Here is a 24,299-nt window from a genome sequence, read left to right as displayed (position 1 = left end):
ACGACGCATTGTGTTTAAAAAAAAAACCCAAACCATCACTATAAAAAAATTAAAAAAAACTTTTCTTATGTCGATAATTTGAAGGTAATCAGTGAATCGAGTGAATCATGATCAGGGCAGAAGCAAATTACATCTAAATATGTAGCATTTATGTGGAAGGTAAAAGGGCAAAGAACCAAAACATTTTTTTTGAGTAAGAGGTCACTTGTTTTTGTCCGATTGTTTGATATATTAATATTCAGAATACTTGATCTTGAAAGAGAAAAACAGGTCTGTTGTATTGCCATCGATGTGGTGCCAATGGAACAGGGTATAATCTTTTGTTTATTTTATTTGGTTTGTATGGTTACGCTTGTATAAATACAGCACTCAGAAAGTAACAAGAGACCCTGTTTTGTCGCTTATTGTTCACACCCTCATGCCTGCTCTCTGCTCAGACTTTGCAGCCTTCATTGATTATTCCATTAAGAAAGGAAGTGCAGGGGGATGATGGGGGGCAGAGAAGAGGTTGCACTGCCACTAACCTTCTCCAAAAAAAAAAAAAAAAACCCCAAAGGTGGTTTCAAGTGTAGTGCATTCAGAGCATGTTCATGCTCCGCAAGGAGAGTACAGACCTTCACCGCTTTGATGACTCAATATGGTGGAGTTTCTGTGCATCACGTTAAAGCAGAGAGTCATTCTTCCCTGAGAAGAACCTTTTCCAGGCTTAAACTCTGGATCTTCTGATCCGTCTTCAATCTAAGACTTTGAAAACGTTCTCCAGCACAAAGCTTGGCACGAATCGAACACCATTCTGGGTGCATGCAAAGCAACTATAGGGAGGATCAAACTCTCTCTGTAAATTTGGAAAGGAGGATTCCCTGCTGTTGCACGAAGGCTTAACATCTTGCTGAACAATCAGTCGAACGGAATAAAGGTCAGAATAGGAGGACTGGAAGGTACGACATGGTTTGGAGGCCTGACGACTTCCTCTTCAGGATTACGATGGAAATTCAGGTAGCTCTCATCAGTCCCTGCGGCATCACATCACTTAATGAAATGAACTCCCCTGGCTGTTGCCGAAGCTGCTTCAGCCCACCTCTGTAGACTCATCAGGAGAAAAGCAAGGCTTAATGGGGTTCGCTGATTAGATAACAACCACAGTGATATGACTGATTGGGTTAGACAGGTTTGGTTGAAAGTGGCTGCTGGGGTTAGACATTTATCACCTAGCAACAGTAAGCTTGATCACAAGACAAGAGTCAACCAGCTTTTTAATTTAAATGTGATCATTTGCAAGTCTCATTCCACTTTTGCTACAAAGACGTTACACAGCTGGATATACTGTATGATGCAGATACCATCTGGCTGCCTTCTCTTTTTAAATGCAGACATTTCTTAAAGGTCACATATTTTACACCTTTCTGGAGTTTTATTTTAAGTCTTGATGTCCTTAAGAATATATATTTGCGGTATAAGTACCAAAAAACATCTCAATATATTTTTACAGCTCCTCTCTCAGGAGCTCTGCAAAATACAGGTCGATTTTGGCCTGTCTAATTAATATTCATGAGCCTCTCTTCTGATTGTTTTCTGAGTGACACACGGACAGGCCAACCACAGGTACTGTAACTAGGGTCATGTATGCTGTAGCCTGCTGTGGATTGGTGATACTCACAAGTAAGGTCAATAGAAACACTGGTAATGATGGTCACTGCAGAGGGAAATGTTGTCTGGCCTTACATGTTTGAGCCGAACTCAGACCCCGAATCGGCGACGACAGGAGACAACCAATCACCTCCTCAAACGCACTTACAACAGGATATTTCAGAATGGTAATTCATGTTTTTTTTTTTCAAACACCAAATGCAGTAAATACAAACCTTACCAGCCGAGCGTTTGCAATCACATGAACTTGAAGACGCTTGTACAAATGCGGATCGGTGACATGAATGGAAATTATTCCAGATTGGCGATGTAGTATTTGGTTTCTGTATTCTGTACTGTATTTTCCTGCGCTCAATCCTGCCAATCTAAAGGATCAAACGCCGTGTATGACATTTGAGGTAATTTGTGAATTAGCATAGACTTATAGTCTAAGTAAAACAATTTGCAACTGTTACTATTATCACACTTGTATACAAAACTTTGTATTATGCTTGTTATAGAGTGTGTGACGTCACGTGCACTACCACCGGTGGCAATAGACATCGGTTGACACGGTTGTCACGGTGAACGTCCCAGCCCTACTGTGCAATGATGTAGTTTCCTGACATCCAGACTGAACAGCGTTTTCTCTACATGTTTCCGTGTTGTTGTTGCTCAGCAATGGCATGGGCGTGATGTTGTCTGGGGGTTTGGCAAAAGGAGAGTGGGACGGTGGTGACTGAAGGCAGTGACTGTGTAGTTCTGACGTCACCTTTTTACGGAAGTCACAACGGTTCGTGAAAAATCACAGCTACTTTATGCAGGCTGTGTGCGTTTGACTGTGGCCTGACTGTTTTGAAACTTATATGGTAGTTCTATAGCACCTAGACCTCAGTTATCATGAAAAAATCCAGGAAATTTCAGTTTTGACAATATGGGACCTTTAAAACACTGATTTCATGATGACACTAGTTAAAGAAATAGCTCACCCAAAACGAAAATTCTATTTATCCATTATGTATCTGTACACTACTATTCAAATTCAGTACCATTTTTTTAAAATAAAATTATACTTTCATTTAGCAAGCATGCATTAAATTTAGCAAAAATGATAGTACAGAAATTTATGTTGCAAAAGATTTTGATTTCAAATAAATGCTCTGCTTTTGAACTTTCTGTTCATCAAAGAATCAAAGTTTCCACAAAAAATATATAAATGAACCAAATTAGCACATCAGAATGATCTCTGAGGGATCATGTGACACTAAAGACCAGAGTAATGGCTGCTGAAAATTCAGCACTGCCGTTACAGGAGTAACCTACATTTAAAAATATATGTGAAAATAGAAAACAGCTATTTTAAATAAACGTAAAATAAAACTGAAATTATATTTTACATTAGTACTGTTTATACTGTATCCTTGATCAAATAAAGCATAGCCTTGGTGAATATAAGATACTTATTTATAAATAAAATAACATTTAATTTATTTAAAGTAAATAAATGTTGTGTATATGTATTATATACATGTCTGTAACCAAAACAAGGGTGGGTAAAAAAAACAAAAAAAAAACTATCATTTTTGGTTGAATTATTTCTTTAAGTAAGGAGGTTTAAAGTAGCTTACAGTGATTCAGTGGCGACAACTCTCTCAGCCAAGCCATAGAGCGTATCACTAGACATCAGGATCACCAGCTGACTCAGATGAGGACTGGGGACCTTCTCCTTCCTTTCCTCAGGAGATGCATGAGGACCTGTGTTCTCCCCTCCAGCCTCCTGCAGAGACAACAACAAATATTTACATCCTGATCCTGTCATAATTAAAGTAATAGAACTGCAAAAGATTCCACAAATTAATACGATGTCCAGTAAAACACTGTCGATATTCCAGGGATCAGTCTATTTAACAAACAAAATGGGCAGAGGTTTAAAAATACGCTTGGCTGTCTCAACTTTGGCTTTAAATTCAGAAACTGTCAACTTGCAGATGTAGAACCTACTAGCTGCTGTAATAACCAATGATCACAAAAATCCTCAATGTAATTATTCAGAAAACAAAGCTTGTTTAAAGAAAAAAGTTTTCCTTTAACAAAATGTTTTGCCAAACACTATTTTGCACTATTAAGTAAAAGATGCTTTTTGTTGCTAGAAAGTGGATAACTAAGGTTTAGAGTTACAATAAAAGTAATGAGTACATGAGCTGTTAAATGAGAACAAATACAGCATAAAATACCATATTGAATTTAATGAGGAACTGTGAGTTCTACCACCAAATGGTAATGCTTTGTCCATATATAAATGAGGATTGCACACACTTCTGCTGTACCATCATCCTGTGCAAAATGTGGTGGTAAGATGAAACGTCCTTGCTGTCCTCAATAACCATATTCAAGAGTCCTTTGCACCAAATGGTGCAGCTCTACATGCTCACCAAAGAAAACCAATGAAGGAACAGCATGACTCACAAAATGAACAAATCGTGCTGTGTATTTATTCACATGTACTTTAACTGAAATCCCATTTAGATGTCACATTAACACAAACATTATATAATCAAACTGTAAATTGCATGCTAAGGCATAGTTCACTCGAAAATGAAAATTCAATCATCATTTACATTTGCAAACCTGTATTCGTCACGTTCACTATGGAAAAGACCAGCAAGAACATCCTGGCATTTTTGTGAACATCTCTTTTTGTGAATGATGGAAAGAAGAAAATAAAATGGAGTTGGAATAGGATTTTCATTTTCAGGTGAACTACTGTAGCTCTTCAATCAAAAATTGCAGACAATTCAAAAAATACCAAAATATTAAAAAATAAATAAATAAAAAATAAAATAAAATAAATCAATTCTAAAATGTGGATGTTGTGAAGACAGCTCACATGACCATGAGGAATCATCTCACAAAACATGCAAATTGGTTTGGGATATCACAACATTGCAATGCAATTTGAACCTTGCCACTCCATAATTAATATTCAAAGCCTTATTTCCCAATATTCTTCAACAAACCTATTCAGGTCATATATGATTACAGCTGAAGTGCTGCCTTTGCGAATACTTGTATTACATTCTACATTAATTAATCATACAACTTGATTTGGTACATGTGTAGACATCTCCCTGTAGAATCAAAAAGAGATCCAATAAAGTCAGCTTGCATTGTTTGCAGACTTACAAGAGCATTTAATGTTAATTAACATATGAGTGGGTGGAAAAAACAACACATTGTTATCGTAGACACATTCTTACCTATATTAGTAACACTAATTTAGCAATGTCAGTTGAGTGGTGTAAGATCTTAGGAAGGCATCTGTGTAGTCAGTAAGATTATTTTTTATTCAGCAAGGATGCATTAAATTGATCAAAAGTGACAGTTATATTGTTACAAACATATTTTAATTAAGTTTAAATTCAAAGAATCCTAAAAATATGTATGACACACATATTAAGCAACACTATAAAATATGGCTTTGCCATCACAGGGCAATATAATTAAAATATATTAAAATAGAAAACAGTTATTGTGAATTGTATATTACTGTTGTACTATGTTTTGATTAAAATAAATGCAGACTTGGTGAGCATAATAGATGCATTTCAAAAACATTAATAAAATCTTAAACACTAAACTGTCCACTTTTCACCTTTCATTCTAGATAATAATATAAATACTTGGAGAGCAAATAACAAGCAATTCAGCACCAGTGAATTCTGAATAGAGGGTCTAAATAGGAAAGATCTGGTGAGACACAGTATAATAGCAAAACATACATTCTGAGGTCATTTCCTGGCCATCAGTTTCACTATGTGCAATGACCAAAGCAATATATATTACTCTTTTGTCTAGAGTAATATATTCAGAACAACATATGAGTTATATGACCACTATAAGCAGGGGTGCACATAAGATTTTCAGCATGGAGATTTGGTTTGGTCCTCATACTGCACATAGTGTGACCCATTAAACATAACTATAAAAAAAAATAGTGATAATATTACTGCACTTTGTTTATTTTTTTAATAAAATAATAAACAAAATAATAAAGTGTGATAATACTAATATATTTTAAAATAAAAAGGGAGTATTAAATAAAAATACAATTATTTTATAATAAATATAAAAATAAAAGGCTAATATTTATTCTTTTATATGAATTTTCATCATTTTCAAACTTAAAATCAGCAAGCTTTTATTTTTGGCGGGTTGCTGGCTGCAATATAACAAAGAGTGAAAAATTGAAGGGGGTCTGAATACTTTCCGTACCCACTGTATATATATATATAATATGCAGGGGTGCAAATAATTGTTTTAGCCTGGTTCTCAAAAGAGCACCTGGAGATTTGGTTTGGTCCTCATACTGCACATAGTGTGACCCATTAAACATAACTATAAAAAAAAATAGTGATAATATTACTGCACTTTGTTTATTTTTTTAATAAAATAATAAACAAAATAATAAAGTGTGATAATACTAATATATTTTAAAATAAAAAGGGAGTATTAAATAAAAATACAATTATTTTATAATAAATATAAAAATAAAAGGCTAATATTTATTCTTTTATATGAATTTTCATCATTTTCAAACTTAAAATCAGCAAGCTTTTATTTTTGGCGGGTTGCCTGCAAGTAAGTATTTGCGCTGCCGGGTTTAGTGCTGCCAAGTGAAGAGCGTCAGTGAATTAAATGTCACAGTTTTGCATTGTGTTTTGAAAACGGCAGCGGATAGCCTAGATTTATGCTCTCAGATCGAATAGAAATCTTATACAGTATTACAGTTTGTCGATCTAAAACTGTAACTGAGCATTAACAGCTGTCAACCATGTCGGTACGCAAATGAGCTGAACTTATTTACACAGCGCAATGTTTATTCTGGTCACGCATGCGCACCTGCTTATCACTTATGTGCACTCCTGACTATAAGACATTCATCCTTACACTGAGGTCAGAACAAGCATCTTCCAAAAGCATATTTATTTTGAAGGAAGCAAGACAAATCTTTTATCTGATTGTACTATATATAAAAAACACTGTCCATATTAATCAATCTGTCCATGAAATGACCTTTAAAAAACCATAACCCAAAGGCATGAGGAGTACACGATGTTTGATGAAATGTAAAGTGAAATACCAACGACAGAGACCTCTTAAAAATGATGCACATAAAACTTACAAATGCCTAGAACAGAAATTGTATTCAGCCCCTTTTACTATGCCATTTTTCGTTTACACTATTTAATCTTGGCTTTTTTTCCCCTGTTCAACAGTATAAACTTAGAAAAAGTCTAAATAAATTCTGCAAACTGCAGAGAAATCCTGGAGGAAAACCTGATAGATTCTCCAAGACACCTGCAACTTGGGAGATAATTTGTCTTCCAGTGAGCCAAAGTGTAAAAGCCAAAGCTACTTAAAAAACAACAATGTTAATGTCCTGAAGTGGCCAAGTCATAATCCAGGTCTCAATCCAGTTGAGAATTTATAGGTGGACTCTGGACTTCCATGAAACCTGCTGATCCTGAGCAGTTCTGCACAAAAGAATGAGAAACTGCAGTGTCCAGATGTGGCTAACTGACACCAACAGTATTCACACAGACTAAATACTGCATCTGCTAAATACTGACTAGTAATTTTTCTCTTTGACATGAAATAATCTTTTCTATTAATCAGGTGCCACAAAAGCCAAAATACATCATGTGTGATTAAATCAAACAAAAACGGTCACTTTTTAGTCACTGTATAATCTTAAAATAGAAACCCTTATATCCAGCACTCAGTCTCAGTCTGTTATCCTTGTCTGAAAATAATATGAAAGCAGATAGTTTTCAGCACAGCCAGTTCCCCACGGCCGCGGTTATCAAAAATGTAGCAATTGTAAGCAAGTGTGCCACTGCAAACCTGTAGAAAACGTTCTCTGATTTGGGTCTTTTTTCCCCCTGCAGAGTTTTTCTGGCAGAGTAGTTTGAGTTTCTTCAGCCTCATCTCGACACCACGATGCCTTCAGCCAAGAAGCCCTTCCTTCAGCAGTTCTACTCACAGGTCAGTTTCATCCCACTATTTATGGCCCTAACCTTTACAGTTTCTCCTTTAAAGAGCCTTTTCAATCTGCTACAAGGTGTCTAGTGTCTTTGAACTGTGAAATGTAGAAAATAGATCACCTAATAAAAGACTACAAGAATATTAGCTAATATGAGGTGTATTATACTATAGTGCCTTGAAGAAGTTTATTTAATTTGACCTCTATGATACATTAACCCTTAACACAACTGAAATAATCCTAGTGCATGATTTCGCTGAATAATTTTTTTCCCTAAAGGCACGCAAGAGACTCTGAAGCCAGCTGGAAGATCAAAGATTCAGCTTTTTGGCAATCAGACTAAATGACGTTTGGTGTAAGCCAAACACATCAGAAACATGCCATCCCCACTGTGATGGCAGCATCATGCTGTGAGGATATTTCTCTGTGGCAGGACCTGGAAGATTTGTGGAGGTTGAGAGTGGTTGACGAAGGTTGAACAATTGAGTTTTTGCTGGAAACTCAACAAAGAATGTGTTCTCTCATTAAAAAACCATGTAGTAATTAGTATTTTTTGAATACTATACTGAATTACATACTTTGTAAATGGAAGGTCTAATTTAATAATTTTCTTATTGAAACCTGATGGACGCAGACCAAAAGATAAGATTATTCATAGCAAATGTTAAGTCTGGCATCAGTCCAAAAACAGCTGCTTAACATAGAACAGCTGGGGGGGGGAGTGAAACAAAAACATTATAAAAGGATTTAAGATTTATTGAAACTGCCTACTTGGAAACACGGGATAAAAGTTTAAAGTACTTGCACATGATTGCAATACTGCTGTTCTGCCCACTGAAAGTGGGTATATTTACATATTGAGGTATAAAAGATACTGTTACTGTTGTATATACTGTTATACTGTTGCAGTGGTATATACCTTCATGCAACCCAGCCCTAGTAGAAGGTAAAATTAATACAAAACCCTGGGAACACCCGAAGAAATCCCAGAGGAAAACCTGATGAGAGTCTGAAAGGCATCTGCGACTTGGAAAAAGATTTATCATAAGACAATGACCCCAAGCATCCAGCCAAAGCTACACAGCCAATGGCATAAAACAATATTAATATCCTAGAGCATCCAAGTCAGTGTCTGGATCTCAATCCAAATGAAAATTTGTAGGTAATTCTGAAATAAAAGGCCTGTCAATCTCAATGTAACCTGACTGAGCACTAATTAAAAAAAAATAAAAAAAAATAAATAAATACAATTGTATAGCAAGACAGTTGTTGTACTACTCCTCCCTTGTAAGTTGCACTGGATAAATGAATAAATGTAAATGCAGTCATATAATTATGGAAGCTTTAAGGGCTTTCTGAATATGTATTAAGTAAACAGTATGCATCAAATAATTGCTGAATGGTATCTGAGGTTAACGCTATCCATTGAGATCAACTGCAATGAGGTTAACATTAACATTCTGTTCCTGTTAGAACAAACATGAAAGAGGATAATGGGATTACTAAGCTTAATACCATGCATAAATTGGAGATGAAAGATTAATAAATTCCCTTTGAATTTTACTGCAAAACGTCTCTGACGATACAGCCTGAAATTACAAATGTGCTTAAAACACCATTTCAGCTGTAAAATTCACTGAACATCAGAGGTGTTTTGCTGATAATGACCCATAGGATAATCAGCTATGTGAGAAAGCTAATAGAAAAAAAAGACTCCCTAAATGACTGTGTGCAAATGAGCAGTCACGTTACTATGACTGCATGCCAAGGAACAAACTCAGAACAGTCATTGTTGAGGTTAAATTAGGATTCTGCAGGTGCAGGACCCTAAAATCTGTTGGTGACGCTGGTTTGCCTTACTCAATATATGACATGTGGGAGGCCATGTATTAGAGTCAGAGTATGTCTACACTACCACTCCAAGTCTGGGGTCTATAAAATTGTTTTATGTTTTTGAAAGAAGTCTCTTATACTTAACAAGGCTACATTGATTGGATCATGAATACAGTAAAAACGGTAATATTATAAAATGTTATTACCATTTAAAATAACTGTTTTCCATTTTATAATGGAATTTATTCATGTGATGGCAAAGCTGAATTTTCAACAGTCTTAAGTGTCACATGATCCTTCAGAAATCATTCTGAAATGCTGATATGGTGCTCAAGAAACATTTATTTTTATCAATGTTGAAAATGTTTGTGCTGCTTTATATTTTTGTGGAATCTGTTTTGACTTTGTTTGTTTGTCTATTTGAAATAGAAATCTTTTGTAATATTAACAATGTCTTTACTGTCACATTTGTTCCGTTTGATGCATCCTTACTGAATAAAAGTATTAATAAAAAATAAAATCTTAAAAAAAAAAATGTTTTTAAAAATAAAATATACAAAAATCTTAAAACCCTGTTGGATATCCTTATATGTAAAAAAAAGTTTTTTTTTTTCTTAAAAGAGGTTTTCTGTTAGGGTAATGGTGTGGTTAGTATTTTAAAAGCTATTATTAATTTAGAAAGTCCCCATTTAGATAGCTAAGTAAACGTGTATGTGATAACTTTTCTTGGAGGCTGAACTCAGTCCATAGGTAAACTTAGCTCACACACATCCATAAAGGCATAACACATTTTATTAGTGATACAACATTATGATTTGTCATTATGAAATATGAATATTATCACATTGGTTGAAATTTGTGGAAACTGTATATATATATATACATATATATATATATATATATATATATACTGTATATACATACATACATACATACATATATATATATATATAAACTTACTGACCCCAAACTTGTGAATTGTTGTGTACATAGCACATCAAACTTTTTTATCAAGTTTTATATTTGATATAAATGTATTATTTAAATGACCCCTTTAAATGATGTATATTAATAACTATGCCCAGAACGTATCTTTAATTTGGACACCTACTGTAATATAAAAGCTTGTGGTAACAACAAATTTATACAAACAACTGTGATTTTGTGAAAGTTTGGGACAAAAACTGTCACAAGTTCTGATAATGTTTACATCTTTGTAAAAGCAAGGTTAAAACAAATGAATAAGGTGCAATCATTTACACTTCACGATCATCCTATTAAAAGAAGGCTGATATGAAATTTCACAGTTCACAGTTTTTGCGGATCCACAGAATATCTGCCTTTGGGAAGTAAACATTACAGCACACAAAATTTTCTTACTTTTGGAAGAGCCATGCATGAGCAACTACAAGGATCTGTAAAGGTATGTGGCTTAAAATAAAGCTATGACAAAACAGGAAATAAATTTGGCAGATGGGCCTACATACAAATGCTCATTTATCTGCATATGAATGTAACTGTAGACTTTGGTGACTTAGCATCCCACTTAGCATCCTCCTTTTAGTCTGAGCATTAACTCTGAAAACAATTATTTACTGCTAATCTCAATTTATGTAAGACAGTGCGAAAGAAGGTACCACAAAAACTACAGGTCAAAGCCAAATCATGAAAATACTTTGGGGGACAATTTGTGAAATAACATTAATTACACTGTACAACAAAAGAAACCGTTATAAGACTTTGCGAATGATGGCTTCATGCTGGTAAAATAAATAATCTGTAAAACAGGAAGTGCATGGCACACCAGGGTGCTACTGAACACCTGCCTTTTCTGTAAACTCATCTTTTAAAAGAAAAAGCTGCAGTTTATGGACACGACACCCACAGTCCCTACTCACCTACAGTCATTTTAGCTTCATCTTTAAATCATAACCTGCAAAAAATCCATAAAAGCAATCCCATACGCCATCCGCAGATTTTAAAATAAGACTTTTCGCCTACCAAAAGACCATAGGCACAACATCCAAGACAAAGGATTCAAAATCAGTCTTGCTAGACAGCTTTGCAATTCTAATAACACACACATAGGAATTAATATTTAGTGCTGCGAAAAAAAGTATGTGTCCCCATAACATTCTCCATTATTGCCTATTTGGAGAACGTTATATTTGCACGGTTTCAAACTAAATGTAATGTTTGCAGTCAGCATCACCACTTGTGATTCGATATGAGCCCTGCTCATCACTGTGAAGGAATCTGGCCTCATTCTTCTTTACAAAACTTCTTTCACTTTGACAGATGGGTAGCTCTTCAAGCATGAACTTCTCTATTCAGGTCCTGCCACATCATCTCTATAAGGTTCAAGATAGGACTGTGACTAGGCCACTCTTTCAATTTAGTTCTTTTCAGCTGTTCAGATGTGGAGTTACTTTAGTCTTTTAACCTACTGCTGCATTACGAAATTATAAATAAAGGGACAGTCCACCCAAAAAATGAACATTTTGTCAAAGACTTTACACTTCTGGGAATATTCATCATCATTCAGAGACTACAACATTGGGAGCTAACAAATCACACTGTGTAAAAGCACCTTTCTAGTGAGATATTAAATCTTTTTTTAATATTTATATTAAAAATATTTGTATTTAAAAAAAATATATATATATATTTTTTAGTTATTTTGGAATTCTCTTATTTTGGTGAACCCATTCGGTGAGAGTAATATGAGGAAATATGGGCCAAATACTTTTTCTTGGCACATAAAAAAACATGAGAGATACATTTTCTTTAGAAAGCACAATTTTTGTTTGCTTTGACAAATTGTTAACTTATTTTCTGTTGTAACTGACCACGTCATAGATGCTGCCGATAAAAGTTGTTTTAAACACTGAACACTGCTTCAATCAAACTGTCAAATGTATTAAATGTTAAAAGACCTTAATAGAAATGAAACCTGAAAAAAATTAATTTCTTTAGCACTTTACCTCAGAACTAAAAACGCTGGTGGTTATTCTGGTTAACCTCTGTAAGCTGGACCAGGAGGAACCTTTCCATGATTTAACGGCCCATCTATCTGAATGTGTTACAATGCACCAGGCTTCAAAATTGTCTTCTTATCGGGTGCTAAAGCTACCGTGAGCTGAAATATAAAGGGGAAAGGGGCCATCAAATAAATATTCAACGAAAAAAATCAATACCTCATCTCAAAATGGTGACTCTTTTACGTGAATTTTAGTTCACTGCGAATAAACTGAAGGCTACGGCGCTTCTATATCCCGAGCTCAGGCTTGGGGTTTATTAAAAATAACAAGAAAAGAGAGAGAGAAATGGAATCTGATAACACACATCTGAAATACCCGCAATGGTCTAGCATTCGCCACAGCCTCAGAATGCTTAAATCTAATCTGCTTCTAGAAAGGGAAGAAAAATACCATGAGTGGGAATGGTAAGGAAAGGAATAATCCATTTCATTGTGAACATAGCTGTATTTAATTACAAAGCCCTCACAGCTGAATATGAGTGGTCCCAAATAATCGCTCAGACTTTTTATCTCAACCATGCACAAAATAACTATGAAAAGAAAGAAAAGGCGCACTGAGTAACTTATATCGCACTCTTTATAAAAGCATCATAAAATATGATCCTGAAAGATAAAGCGATATTTCAGTGTTGCGTGAAAACTGTTGATAAAATTCCAAACAACTTATTAACAATCATATGTAAATGAGGGTAGATAAAGCATGTCTAATTACAAACCGCTGCATTTAAAATGTTACGTGCAATCATACATTGGTGATCAGCTGAAAGCCAACTGCTGACCCAAGCACACTCATAATAATTCACAGCATAGTGATTTAACGTTAACACACTTCATCAAGTGCTTCAACAAAATCAACACACAAAATACATATTCAATCAAGCATTATGCGAAAGCTCAAAGCGTCAGGCTTTTGACATTGACATATTTAAAATATTGACTGACAAACCTGATGAGGGAATAGACGGCAATTAATGTGCAACAAAACAAATGGAATCTCTTGACACAGGCCCATTTGATCACATTTCCATATGCATTTATGCCTATTAAGCTTCTAAACTGGACATCTGGGACAGTGTAGGGAGCTGCAAACAAAGTTTTACCCCTTTGATGCGTTATGCTTTTTAGGGCAAAAGGGTATCAATAAGGCCACAAACTGTATTACTCTTTAGTCTGATTATTTTGTCTTGTGCACGAGAACCTCAGTCTCAGTCAGTCACTTTAAAGTAGTGTAAAACATGTTTCTATGAAAATAATAATAATAATAAACATTCACATTAATTGTATTGTTATATTCTAATAATATCTGCATTTCCTTTACATAACAGTGTGTCCTAACAGAAAACAAGCAATGTAAGGTCACTTCATAAAGAATGTGCATACATGTCAATCAAACAGAGCACGACTGAAAACATTCACAATATTTGTTTTTACAAACAAAATTAGTAACTAGTAGTAAAGAGTAACTTTAATGCACTAAACAAAAAATAAAGGAGTAATCCCTTCACATTTATTCGCGACAGGAAAAAGTAATGTGAATATTATATTCTTCAGTAGTGCATGTTTCTACAACTTCAGACACTCCCAAGAGTATTTTTTGTCATTATTTATGCTACATATTTAAACGCATTTTTATTTTGTTACTAAAATTTCACTCTTGTCCTAGACTCAATCTTAAAATAATTAAATCTTAACATTCAATCTTAAAATAAATTTTCAATAGTGAAAATATTGATCTATTTTATAATACTAAAAATTATACTTTTATAGCTGTAATTGTCCAAATCATTAAAAATATGTATCGTAGTTAATATAGAAATAAAATATTACTTAATTGTATTTAGAATATATAAAATGCTAGCTGTAGAATTTGCTTTAGGAGGAAGAAAGAGACCATCATTTTCATCACGCTGTTGAAAATACATCATTTGAAATGTGGTACTTTCAGAAAAAGAATTCCACAAATGACAGAATGCTCCTGTGATTCATCTACTGTATGCTTACTGTTGGGCATTGTAAAAAGACAAAACAAATAAACTAGTAAAAGTGTGAAACGTGCCAAAAATCCCAAAAGTGCCCATAGTTGAAGAAACACCCTTCTACTGTATATTCATAGGTAGGAATGTTTGCGCCATCACCCACGCTAACACCTCTTATAGTTCAACATTGATTATTTAGTTGGTTCTGCTGATATTATTTATTTTTATAAAGAGTGCCAAATCTGGCACTCGAACTGCATGCACAACCCCATTCATCTCTATTCAGTCACTGTTAAAGTCCCCTGAATCTGTCTGCTCATTACGGCCTTTTCCAAGACAAAATCAAACTAAATCTGCCTGACTTTCTTCCAGCATTTCTTTACACCTAACATCTCTCCGACCGTTTCTCACACAGAGTGCTATGTTTCCCTTGGTCCCAGCTGACCCCCCTTCTCTACTCTTCATGTAGTCCATCACTGTTGAGCTAGCATCCTCTCGCCCATGTGGGTATACGCCGGAGCATTGTCACACAAATTAACTCTCTGTCTTTGTGTGTGTGCCCTACTCTCGGGCTGGTAACATTGAGAGAATAGAGAGTTCAGCCCAGTAGGTCCCCATCACTGTGTCTGGCTGTCACTTTAGTTTAGCAAGAGGCTTGATTAACTACAGCCTGCTCCAAACAGGTGGTATTTGAACCCATAAATTAGACAGAGTGGTCTGATTTTGTCAGTTTCAAACGCCTTGATTGGGGAAAAACACTACTTGTCGACATATACAGAGTCCAGAGTCTTTGTATTAGACATTTCACAAGGTGTCTGCAGGTATGCCTGATGTGTTTTCATCACCCCAATAGTACAGAAAAAAAAACAAACTGATATGTTGCAGGAAATAATACAAACGAAGAGAAAATATCCAGTTTCCAGGAAATACAATATTTATTGAGATGGTCATGCAACCTTAGAAATGTCTGAGAAAGGTTACATGAATGAAATCTTACTATCTTGATAAATATTGCATTTCTTGAGGACTACAATAGTGTGAGAGATTTCTCCCTTTTCATCACACAAACAAACAGTTACATGTATGCATTCACTATGATCAGGATGCATTATTTAAGGAATAATAATCCTTATCTCTGGAATACTTGTTTCTGATTGGTCAATGACAGATATTTTTAACTACACTGTCCACAGAAAATGTGAATTTACAGTACATAAAAGCTAATCATATAATTTTCAAACAATATACGGTCTTCATAACAATGTTAACTGTTTTTCCTCACACAGTATAAATTAGGGCTGAACGATTTTGGAAAATAATCTAATTGCGATTTTTTTTTACCAATATTGCGATTGCGATTTAATATGCAATTATTTTTTAAAGCTCTTTATGTTCTGTATTATTCAACAAAGACAAGCTATAAATCATTGTATAGTATGACCAACACAATAATTTCACTAAACATTATGAAAAATGAATGCTTTTTTAATAAAAAAAAACCTACAGGGAAAAAACACCTGCATCACTTGAAACGTTGAAAAATAGCATAGAGAGAATAACTTATTATTATTATTCTCTCTCTATTATTTATGTGTTTTTTGTGGGTTTCATGCTGTCCGCTAAGGCATAGGACACACACACAGGCTTTCCTCCTCTCCAACGACATTAAACATTGTCTACACCGGACGCGAGCGCCAAAATACAGTAGAACCAGTATAATCAGTGACGCTGTGTACACTGGATGCGGCGCGGCGCGACCATAGACTGTATAGGGCGCGACGCGACAAAACCCGACATTAAACTGATGCCTTGTTCTATTTATGACGTACTGACACAAAGTTCAAATGATTTGCAACGGTTGCTTTGTCACGTCAGTGTAGAGCTGTTGAGGCGCGACGCGTCAACTGTAGTGTCCGGTATAACTTAAGACACAGTGCGTGAAGCCGAGAGCAAGATATGCCTCGTCATATTTTCTGCATTTAGCTTTTAAATGACCAGCACCTGCCTGGGTCTGTGCGACTTCATCTATGGCTTTTCTCTTCCCTTTCACACACCGATCCATCTCCCATTCTAAGTTACGTCCTTTGGCTTTTTACTGTTTATTTCTTTTCTTTTTCTGCTGATGGCCCGCGCTCGACTTGAAGCAGCGCTGCTTAGACCGATCGGTGTGTGTCATCGAAGTACTGCGAGAGCTGTAAGAGAGCAGACGTCTCCTCATGCTTTCTCTCGCTGTACTTTGACGTCATACACTCCGTATTTTGAAGTCAAAGACACCTCTTTACTCTCGCGTGTCACGTGACCGAGTGTAATCGCAGCCTCTGCGATTGAAAAATCGCGTTTTCTCATATCGCGATATTATCGCAAATGCAGTTAATCGTTCAGCCCTAGTATAAATGTGTCTATAAATTAAAAATATAAATTCATACAGCTATCTTTATATTTTTGTAATGGGTCTTAACAAGGGGATTATCAAACGAGTCAAAAAGAGTTTGTCCTGATTCATTCTGCGGTCTCTTGCTTGTCACAAGGTAAAATAATTTCACCTCAAACCAATATCGAGTGTCCATTTACTTATTTTGTAAGTAGCCACTTTCCATCTTGATCACCCAGTAGGGATTTATCCTGCAGTAATGACTGCCTAACTCAACTGTTAATGTAGTGTGAAAAGCTGTTTTGGTAATTATTGTTCAAAAATTCAAGATGCAGGGTTGGGTCATTGTAAAAATCTGCAGTAACACCACTTTACACAATTAGGAAGACATCTGGGCCACAATCAAACATTGTAATTTTACCATTAATCTTTAAACTAAATGTACTGAAGCATGGATAAGGCAGTGCTGAGAGAAGAACATTTTCAGGCTAACAGCTCACAAATTACAGGCTTAATAAAAAAAGCTCTTGAAATAGTAGCTACTGGTATCTTTGACATCTTTAGCATACATGGCTCTACTGGTATGTAATTCCTCTATATTTTCAAAATTGAAGAAACGTCTGGAAATGTTGGGTCTGTGACATTCTCATTTTCTTGAGCTGATAACATTTACAACCTTTGCTCTTTCAGAGACATACTGCGCTTATTTTATAAGTAACAGAGACTTACAAATACAGAGACAAACCTCTACTTTCCAGGGCACTACAAAGATCTCACTACAAAACAAGAACACATGGTAGATACTGCCAACATTGTACTACATACTTCCGCGGTAGCTATATCCTCAAAGCCTTGGCCTTGTAAGTAATATTTTCTGGCTTTATTCAAGGCTTTATACCCACAAAACTGTTCTTAATCTTCCTGGATTTGAGGTCTAACATCATAATGGTATCATCTGGAAAAATATAGTGTACTTCGCACAAGGATGAGCTGGAAGCGCACCCTCTTAAATTATAACTGTTTTCGCTGGGAGTCGCCTGTATTGTAGAAGCTGATATGCTGCAAATATAGTAATTAGAGCTGCAGTATGACCTGCTCGGGTCTCAGATAACCTGATGACATCTTTGACATGCCACTGGAGTCATTATTTATAAAGAGGTTACAGAACATCCACCTTGACACTGAGAGAAACATGTTAGAAAATGTTTTATGTATTAACAATAACCTCAAGTATCTATGCATTGACGTATCTAATAATAGATATCTTTAAACTTATCTCATCTTTAAACAACACTTATCTTTAAACAACTTTTCTAGTCATACGCATGCAGTATGTTTACGGTAATGAAAAACGTCTTGGCTCTGTAATGTCAAATTAAACATGGTTTTCCCAAGATGCACCGTTCATAATGGGCTCTTCTTCTTGTAAGTATGTTTACAATGCACTGGCTTCAATATTACTTTGATTCTTAACTCTCAAGGGTTTCTGTGAGAAAAGGGGCAGAAATGTCAGTTGGCAATTACTGTCAAATGTATTTCTCTGCTCATTTCTTCTTCCTCTCCTAATTTTCCAAATTCGTTTCTCATTTGACGGGTGTCAACAGAATTAGAGGCCTCATTTGCATGTGTTGTGTCAGTCCGCAGGTCTCCTTATCCCAGCGTTAGAACCTCTTAAATGCCCATTTCTTAACTATTTCTTGAATTTACAGGATGGGGTCTTGAAGAAGCGCTGCTGCTTCATTGGGATGGAGGAAATCAAATCAACAGCTTATGGAGCTCATAAAGGTGGGTCTTTGAAATAGCGGAGATAAATTGAAAACGTCACATATCAACTGAGGGAAAGTCACAGGCAATTTGCTGTCGATTTAGGAATTTGTACACAAGCTGTTGTATCTTCTGGCTCTGGACTGGTACGCCAAGAATAATCTCATAACCTAAAATGCTTTTTTTTATTTTATTTTTTTTTATAATTATTTATAGAATGTATATATATATATATATATATATATATCTTACAAACTGGCCAGACAACAAACAAACAACAGAACAGCACACACTGAGGATACCCTAAGTCTCCTGGATCTAATCCTGTGGGAGAATCATGGAGGCAGATATCCTTGTGGACTGCCATAAACACAGGGGAGACAGAATGTGGCAGGAAATAATTGATGCTTCACCCCAAGCAGCCATCATGCCAGTCTATGATATGAGCCAAGTCACAGTGTGCCAGCTCCCACAATCCAACCACAGGCTTAAGGTTAACCGCCAAGCTGTTGAATGAAACAGAGCCATGGCATGGACGGCTGACTGCCAGAGCCTCTGTGACCTGAGGAATCCTCAATGGAATAAAGAAGTGCTAATTTTTTATCTGATTTCGAAATGAACTGGATCAGGACTGATGCCACACTGCAAAAATCTTATTAGGATAGCTCTGATTGTGAGAGAAGCAGAATTTTTTTAATCTAGCTTAACAGAAAACAGATTTTTAGCATCATCTTGTCTGCATGCATGCTAATACTGCTGGAGTTGTACCACCAAAATTGAAATTGATATTTGTATGAAGATCTATGGTTGGCGTTCAAGTAAAACCCCTTTTTTTCTTCAGAAAACAGTGAAATTGATCTTACTGAAATGATAAAAAAAAATGATGGCAAGGATTCAAATAAAACCTTTGTTTTATGGTACATACAACCTTGCTGAACACAAAAGCAGTTACCAACACTGTTCACACAAGGGTTTTGTTGATGCGGTAACACCCACAAACAGATGCTCACACACCTGAACACAAACAACGCTAAAATACAGTGTTTACAGAGTGCTTCACAGAACAGCGGACCGAGGGACTGTATGGCATTGCAGGAGAGAGCTAATCACAGAACTGCAGCTGGCCCGAGGGAGAACTCACTATCAGATCTGAAACAGAAGCCTTCAGTACTGCCCAGTGGACACTTCACCACACACAGAAGCATCTGTGCAAACAAAGACAGGTAAATACACACTCGCCGTCTCAGGCTCTCTTCAAATTGAGCTCAACAGCAGGTTTCCGGAAGTCTGAAGAGATTCCGAAGCGGAGCCCCTGCTACCATGTAACCGAGAACCACACAAGAAGAGCTCAGCAGAGACCTGACTATTGTAATTTAGACTTATAATTAATGACTAAACATTAATAACTTTACACTGTACCATATTTTTTATTCAGTTACATCATTCCCAAAGCTTCATGGGTTGTGTCCATAAAAGACATTCATAGTACTACAGACAGACAGACAGACAGACAGACAGACAGACAGACAGATAGATAGATAGATAGATAGATAGATAGATAGATAGATAGATAGATAGATAGATAGATAGATAGATAGATAGATAGATAGATAGATAGATAGATAGATAGATAGATAGATAGATAGATAGATAGATAGATAGATAGATAGATAGATAGATAGATAGATAGATAGATAGATAGATAGATAGATAGATAGATAGATAGATAGATAGATAGATAGATAGATAGATAGATAGATAGATAGATAGATAGATAGATAGATAGATAGATAGATAGATAGATAGATAGATAGATAGATAGATAGATAGATAGATAGATAGATAGATAGATAGATAGATAGATAGATAGATAGATAGATAGATAGATAGATAGATAGATAGATAGATAGATAGATAGATAGATAGATAGATAGATAGATAGATAGATAGATAGATAGATAGATAGATAGATAGATAGATAGATAGATAGATAGATAGATAGATAGATAGATAGATAGATAGATAGATAGATAGATAGATAGATAGATAGATAGATAGATAGATAGATAGATAGATAGATAGATAGATAGATAGATAGATAGATAGATAGATAGATAGATAGATAGATAGATAGATAGATAGATAGATAGATAGATAGATAGATAGATAGATAGATAGATAGATAGATAGATAGATAGATAGATAGATAGATAGATAGATAGATAGATAGATAGATAGATAGATAGATAGATAGATAGATAGATAGATAGATAGATAGATAGATAGATAGATAGATAGATAGATAGATAGATAGATAGATAGATAGATAGATAGATAGATAGATAGATAGATAGATAGATAGATAGATAGATAGATAGATAGATAGATAGATAGATAGATAGATAGATAGATAGATAGATAGATAGATAGATAGATAGATAGATAGATAGATAGATAGATAGATAGATAGATAGATAGATAGATAGATAGATAGATAGATAGATAGATAGATAGATAGATAGATAGATAGATAGATAGATAGATAGATAGATAGATAGATAGATAGATAGATAGATAGATAGATAGATAGATAGATAGATAGATAGATAGATAGATAGATAGATAGATAGATAGATAGATAGATAGATAGATAGATAGATAGATAGATAGATAGATAGATAGATAGATAGATAGATAGATAGATAGATAGATAGATAGATAGATAGATAGATAGATAGATAGATAGATAGATAGATAGATAGATAGATAGATAGATAGATAGATAGATAGATAGATAGATAGATAGATAGATAGATAGATAGATAGATAGATAGATAGATAGATAGATAGATAGATAGATAGATAGATAGATAGATAGATAGATAGATAGATAGATAGATAGATAGATAGATAGATAGATAGATAGATAGATAGATAGATAGATAGATAGATAGATAGATAGATAGATAGATAGATAGATAGATAGATAGATAGATAGATAGATAGATAGATAGATAGATAGATAGATAGATAGATAGATAGATAGATAGATAGATAGATAGATAGATAGATAGATAGATAGATAGATAGATAGATAGATAGATAGATAGATAGATAGATAGATAGACAGACAGACACAGATATGCTGAAAATCACCAGGACTAGCTTGTCACAGTAATGAAAAATTGAACACTGAAAGACGTGTAAAACAGAAGGACTGAAATGAGAAGAGGTGACAAGAAAAGACATTTCGTTTTGAGTGACACAAGCCTCTTGAGAACAGACACGGTCAACGCTCACTGATTCCCACTGATTTATCCAATGAACAGAAAGAGATTATAAACGAGCAGCAATAATGGGTTTATAAATGAGGTCTCGCCCACCTTGTTCATGCATGTGGCATGAATCACACATTTGAAAAACAGCACAACTTTGACAAAAATAGCAAAGATGCCGGTGCCTAAACAGGGAGTGTTCTTTTCTAAAAGGGTCGATGAAGACGACCTAGATTTGACTAAATTAGGCAAAAAAAAAAAAAAGTGTATCTTTATAAAAATTATCTGCATATAGTTGAAAAGAACTCAAAGGGTAAACTTTTACAGAGGGTGAATCTTAGGTAACAAAAATTGATCGAGTCATACAAAAATAGCACTGCGCACGTTGTGGGTGGAGCCTAAAGGCTTTTCCCTCTAAACATTTTTTTTTTTTTATCTGTGCTGTCCAAGAAAAGCAGAGATCAAATCTCACAGGAGGTCTGGTCTTGCCAAAGAGGCGATAATGTTTAAAGAGCTTTTAATTCTGCTCCATCCCATACCCATGGGAAATACCCTCCAAACCCAGTGCAGAAAAATCGCTCTCTGCTACAGTGTGCTTTCCTACTTCAATTCTCAAAGTTCTCAGCTCCTATGTCAGATGAGCGTCTCATGTAATATAGAAGCTGGCAAGGAATCTTCCCCATCTGTGGTGCTAAGTGATCTATGAATCCGAATTTCCTGCTCTGCCTCTGATTGCTGACAAGAGGTTATACACACAGCGCTGTGACCTTATTAAGAAGAGACGTGAAATTAAAGATGACATGAACAATATGAAGCTTTAAGAAACAGAAGATATTGATAGTTTAGAAAAACTCTAGAAATCACGCCATGTAAACGTCATGCATCTCCCAGGACCTTAAAAGGATATTTCAACCAAAAATGAACATTCTATCAACATTAATTCACCCTCATTTTGTTCCAAATCTGTATGACTTTCTGTGGAACACAAAAGATGATATTGTGAAGAACTGTTTTGGTCCACACAATGAAAGTTAATGGGATTCACTGTTGTTTTGGACTCCACTGACTTTCACTGTATGGACAAAAACAGTTCTTAAAATATCTTCGACAAAAGAAGTCATACAGGTTTGGAATGATATGAGGGTGAGTAAATGATGACAGAATGTTCATTTTTGAGTGAACTATCCCTTTAAGGCACACTGACAGAAAAAAAGTGCAAAGATTGTATAGCTTTGTACCTTATCAACCCCTAAAGGCTCAATATTAATAGCTTAAATGACTAATAGGCACCCTTTAGATTAAGGTACAAATGTTCAGATATGTTCTGATTGGCTGTGATTGTGTCAAACAGCAGTTTTGCATTCAGTCTGGAGAGAAAAAAATTGAATGCTTTTGGAAACTTGTCGCATCTGGTATGGACACAATGTATATGGAGTGGCTGCTAAAATTTCAGCTTTGCCATCACAGGAATAAATGACATTATACAATATAGAATATATTAAAATACAAAACTGTTCTTTTAAATTGTAATAATATGTCACAAGCACAAACTGATTTTAATGCATTTTTGATCAAACGAATGCAGACTTAGTGAACATAAAAGATTCAGAAACAGCTTCATATTCAGAAAACTTAAAGCAGTGCTTTGGGAATATGAAGTGTGCAGCCATAATAGATCATCATCGTAAAGCTAGTATAATCTTAAAAACCTGCCTGTACCTCCAGCCAAAAAACAATTGCTCTCAAGACTCTGCAGGCCAACAATTCTCAGATACCTGAGGCCCTTCCAGGCCCTTTGGAATAAGTGATGTGGTCACTTGATATGTGATGCAAGAGGTGCCAAAAGTCTGGGAGCTGATCTCGGACATCTCCTGACAGCCCAAGGGAACATGGCAGAAACTTAGGAGGGCCACTCGCCACTGATGACCCAATAAATAATGGGGGCGTACATGTCTTTGTCAGTGGCACACTAATCTATAGTCTTTTAATTCATTTCTTGTGAAACAGTTGATGGGCAAAGAAAAGCCTATCATGCACACGGCATAAACAGATGGCAACGTAACTGTTTTTAGAGACCTAACTTGCTGTCTATTTCCTGAAACCTCATTAGCTGATCAGCAACCTTGTTAAAAGCCACTGTTCTGCACAAGAGAGCCATTAAATGCTCACAGATGATTGTAGCTAGCTGACATGTAGCTAGCAAAACAAATATGTTAATAATGAGCACAAGACGACAAAATACATAGATTTCATGTGCAATGCATCATAATGACCTTGTATCCACACTTTGCAAATATTAAAGGAACACGCCACTATTTTTGAAAATAGGCTCATTTTCCAACTCCCCTAGAGTTAAACAGTTGAGTTTTAC

General features: G+C 35.3%; 1 protein-coding gene and 1 long non-coding RNA gene across 2 annotated transcripts in view; one reads left to right on the top strand and one right to left on the bottom strand.

Moving 5' to 3' along the window:
- Positions 1 to 24,299, bottom strand: part of LOC107667773 (syndetin-like) — a 142,524-nt gene that overhangs the window by 23,829 nt on the left and 94,396 nt on the right. Inside the window, exon 23 of the mRNA XM_016459498.1 lies at positions 3,255 to 3,403. Coding sequence (XP_016314984.1) covers positions 3,255 to 3,403 — 149 coding nt within the window. The remainder of the gene's footprint in view (positions 1 to 3,254; positions 3,404 to 24,299) is intronic.
- The window catches only part of LOC107667774 (uncharacterized), a 14,278-nt gene continuing 2,111 nt past the window's right edge, over positions 12,133 to 24,299 (top strand). Inside the window, exons 1-2 of the long non-coding RNA XR_001631817.1 lie at positions 12,133 to 12,143; positions 22,177 to 22,192. This is a non-coding gene — a long non-coding RNA (uncharacterized LOC107667774). The remainder of the gene's footprint in view (positions 12,144 to 22,176; positions 22,193 to 24,299) is intronic.

The sequence above is a fragment of the Sinocyclocheilus anshuiensis genome, unplaced genomic scaffold, assembly GCF_001515605.1.
Source record: "Sinocyclocheilus anshuiensis isolate Anshui unplaced genomic scaffold, SAMN03320099.WGS_v1.1 scaffold2109, whole genome shotgun sequence".
Lineage (NCBI taxonomy): Eukaryota > Metazoa > Chordata > Actinopteri > Cypriniformes > Cyprinidae > Sinocyclocheilus > Sinocyclocheilus anshuiensis.
This window is presented reverse-complemented; position numbering and strand designations above follow the sequence as displayed.